This window comes from Galeopterus variegatus, unplaced genomic scaffold (genome assembly GCF_000696425.1).
Source record: "Galeopterus variegatus unplaced genomic scaffold, G_variegatus-3.0.2 Scaffold683, whole genome shotgun sequence".
Classification (NCBI taxonomy): Eukaryota; Metazoa; Chordata; class Mammalia; order Dermoptera; family Cynocephalidae; genus Galeopterus; species Galeopterus variegatus.
The window spans coordinates 112,885-114,509 of NW_007726794.1; the positions used below are offsets into that span (position 1 = coordinate 112,885).

Below are 1,625 nucleotides of genomic sequence, written 5' to 3' on the forward strand. Positions count from 1 at the left end.
TACAATAGCTAATGTTGAGACAAAATTATTTGCTGGTTTGAAACAAATATGTGTGTCAATCAACTATTCATTTTAAACCCTCTAAAACCAGTTTGAAATATTTATTCTTCATTTCAAATTCTGCTTACCTTGGAATGTGTCCATATTCTGGTACAACAGAATGGGGCAATGTATTAAAAGGTACTCCAAATATTTTACCCTAAAATGACAAATTCAGTTACTCTAACACAAATATCAGATATAATATAAATTTTCTTAAAAATTAGCAAATTAAAAATCTCAGAAAGTAAAAAGATAACAGAAATAAACTATAAACTATCAATCAAGACTAAACAATTATTTCAAGTGCATTTGGTGACAAACAACTACTATATTAAACATTATGCTAGGTGCTGGGACCACAGAATGGTCAAGATAAGTCATTCCCCTCAAACAATCTAGTAAATTCATCAGTCAGTCTTCAATCTGATCATAGTACATCAATCTAGTTAGTGCTTAGTAAGGAAATTCTTAAACAGAATTTGGCCCCAAACACTAACATTTCCTAAAAGATACTGCACGTGCCTTCAGTGGTTATAAATATTGACTTTATATTTCCTTTGGTCACCTTATAAATACTAACTTACACAAAAGGCTAAGTCAATTGATAAGCAAAACAGCAATTCCAGTCACCCACTGAGTACTTTCTAAAATTTCATCAGAAGTGGTTATTATTAGACCTGTTAACATTTACACTCTGTAGAAGAGTGCTTTTCAAACTAAGTCCTGAGCATACTGGCCAGACACCAAAACAAAACAAAACAAAACAAAAAACTATGTCCTGAGGTATACAAGGCAGAGATCCTGCAAATATTTAAGTCAAATTTTATTTAACTACTTTGAAATCCATTCTTAAAAACTCACATTCAAGTTTTAGTCTACTGGAGATCCCAAGAGTAAACTTGTCTGTTGGTTAATTTGAGTGTTTTTGCATACTTAAGTGTAAATAAAAAATCTGCCACTATCTGTGCATACATTTGAACTTAAAAATGTGTCACTGATTGAGAAGTTTTGTGCCTAATGGACTGAAAAATAAATTCAAGCCTATATACGTTTGCTTATACAAAATTAAGAGGGCACACCTAATCTCACACATGTTAATTTAGATGTGTCTGCTCTCCACGAAGGCTCCTGAAGCACTCGTTTTAAGATAATTTTATTTGACCTTATAATAAGAAATCATTCAGCATTGTTGATGATTCAACACAGTAACAAAATTTTACTAGTCCTCTTTCAAGCACCTGACCCCATTTAATTGACAAATATTCCAAGCTGAAAAGACAGTACAGTATAGTGCTTAACAGAGCAGATTCCTACAGGCAAGACAGCCTAGTTTTAAATCTTGGTTCTTCCACTAAAGAGCTGAATGACCCTGATTAAATTAACAATGTTTCTCAGCATCCTTGTATAGATCTTAAGTCAGAGTTGCAGAAAGAATTAAATGAATTAAAACACGTAAAACACATACCAGTGTCTGACACAGTATACATTCAAAGAATATTTTTTTGTTACGATTATCATTTCAAGGTGAGTTATCTAAAAAAAATGTTAGTATGGGAAACCCCTTTATTTGGGTAAATCAGAAT

General features: G+C 32.1%; 1 protein-coding gene across 1 annotated transcript in view; it reads right to left on the reverse strand.

Moving 5' to 3' along the window:
* ARHGAP11A (Rho GTPase activating protein 11A) overlaps positions 1-1,625 on the reverse strand; it is a 22,050-nt gene that overhangs the window by 18,002 nt on the left and 2,423 nt on the right. The window contains exon 2 of the mRNA XM_008571344.1: positions 129-199. Within this exon, the coding sequence (XP_008569566.1) occupies positions 129-199 (71 nt within the window). The remainder of the gene's footprint in view (positions 1-128; positions 200-1,625) is intronic.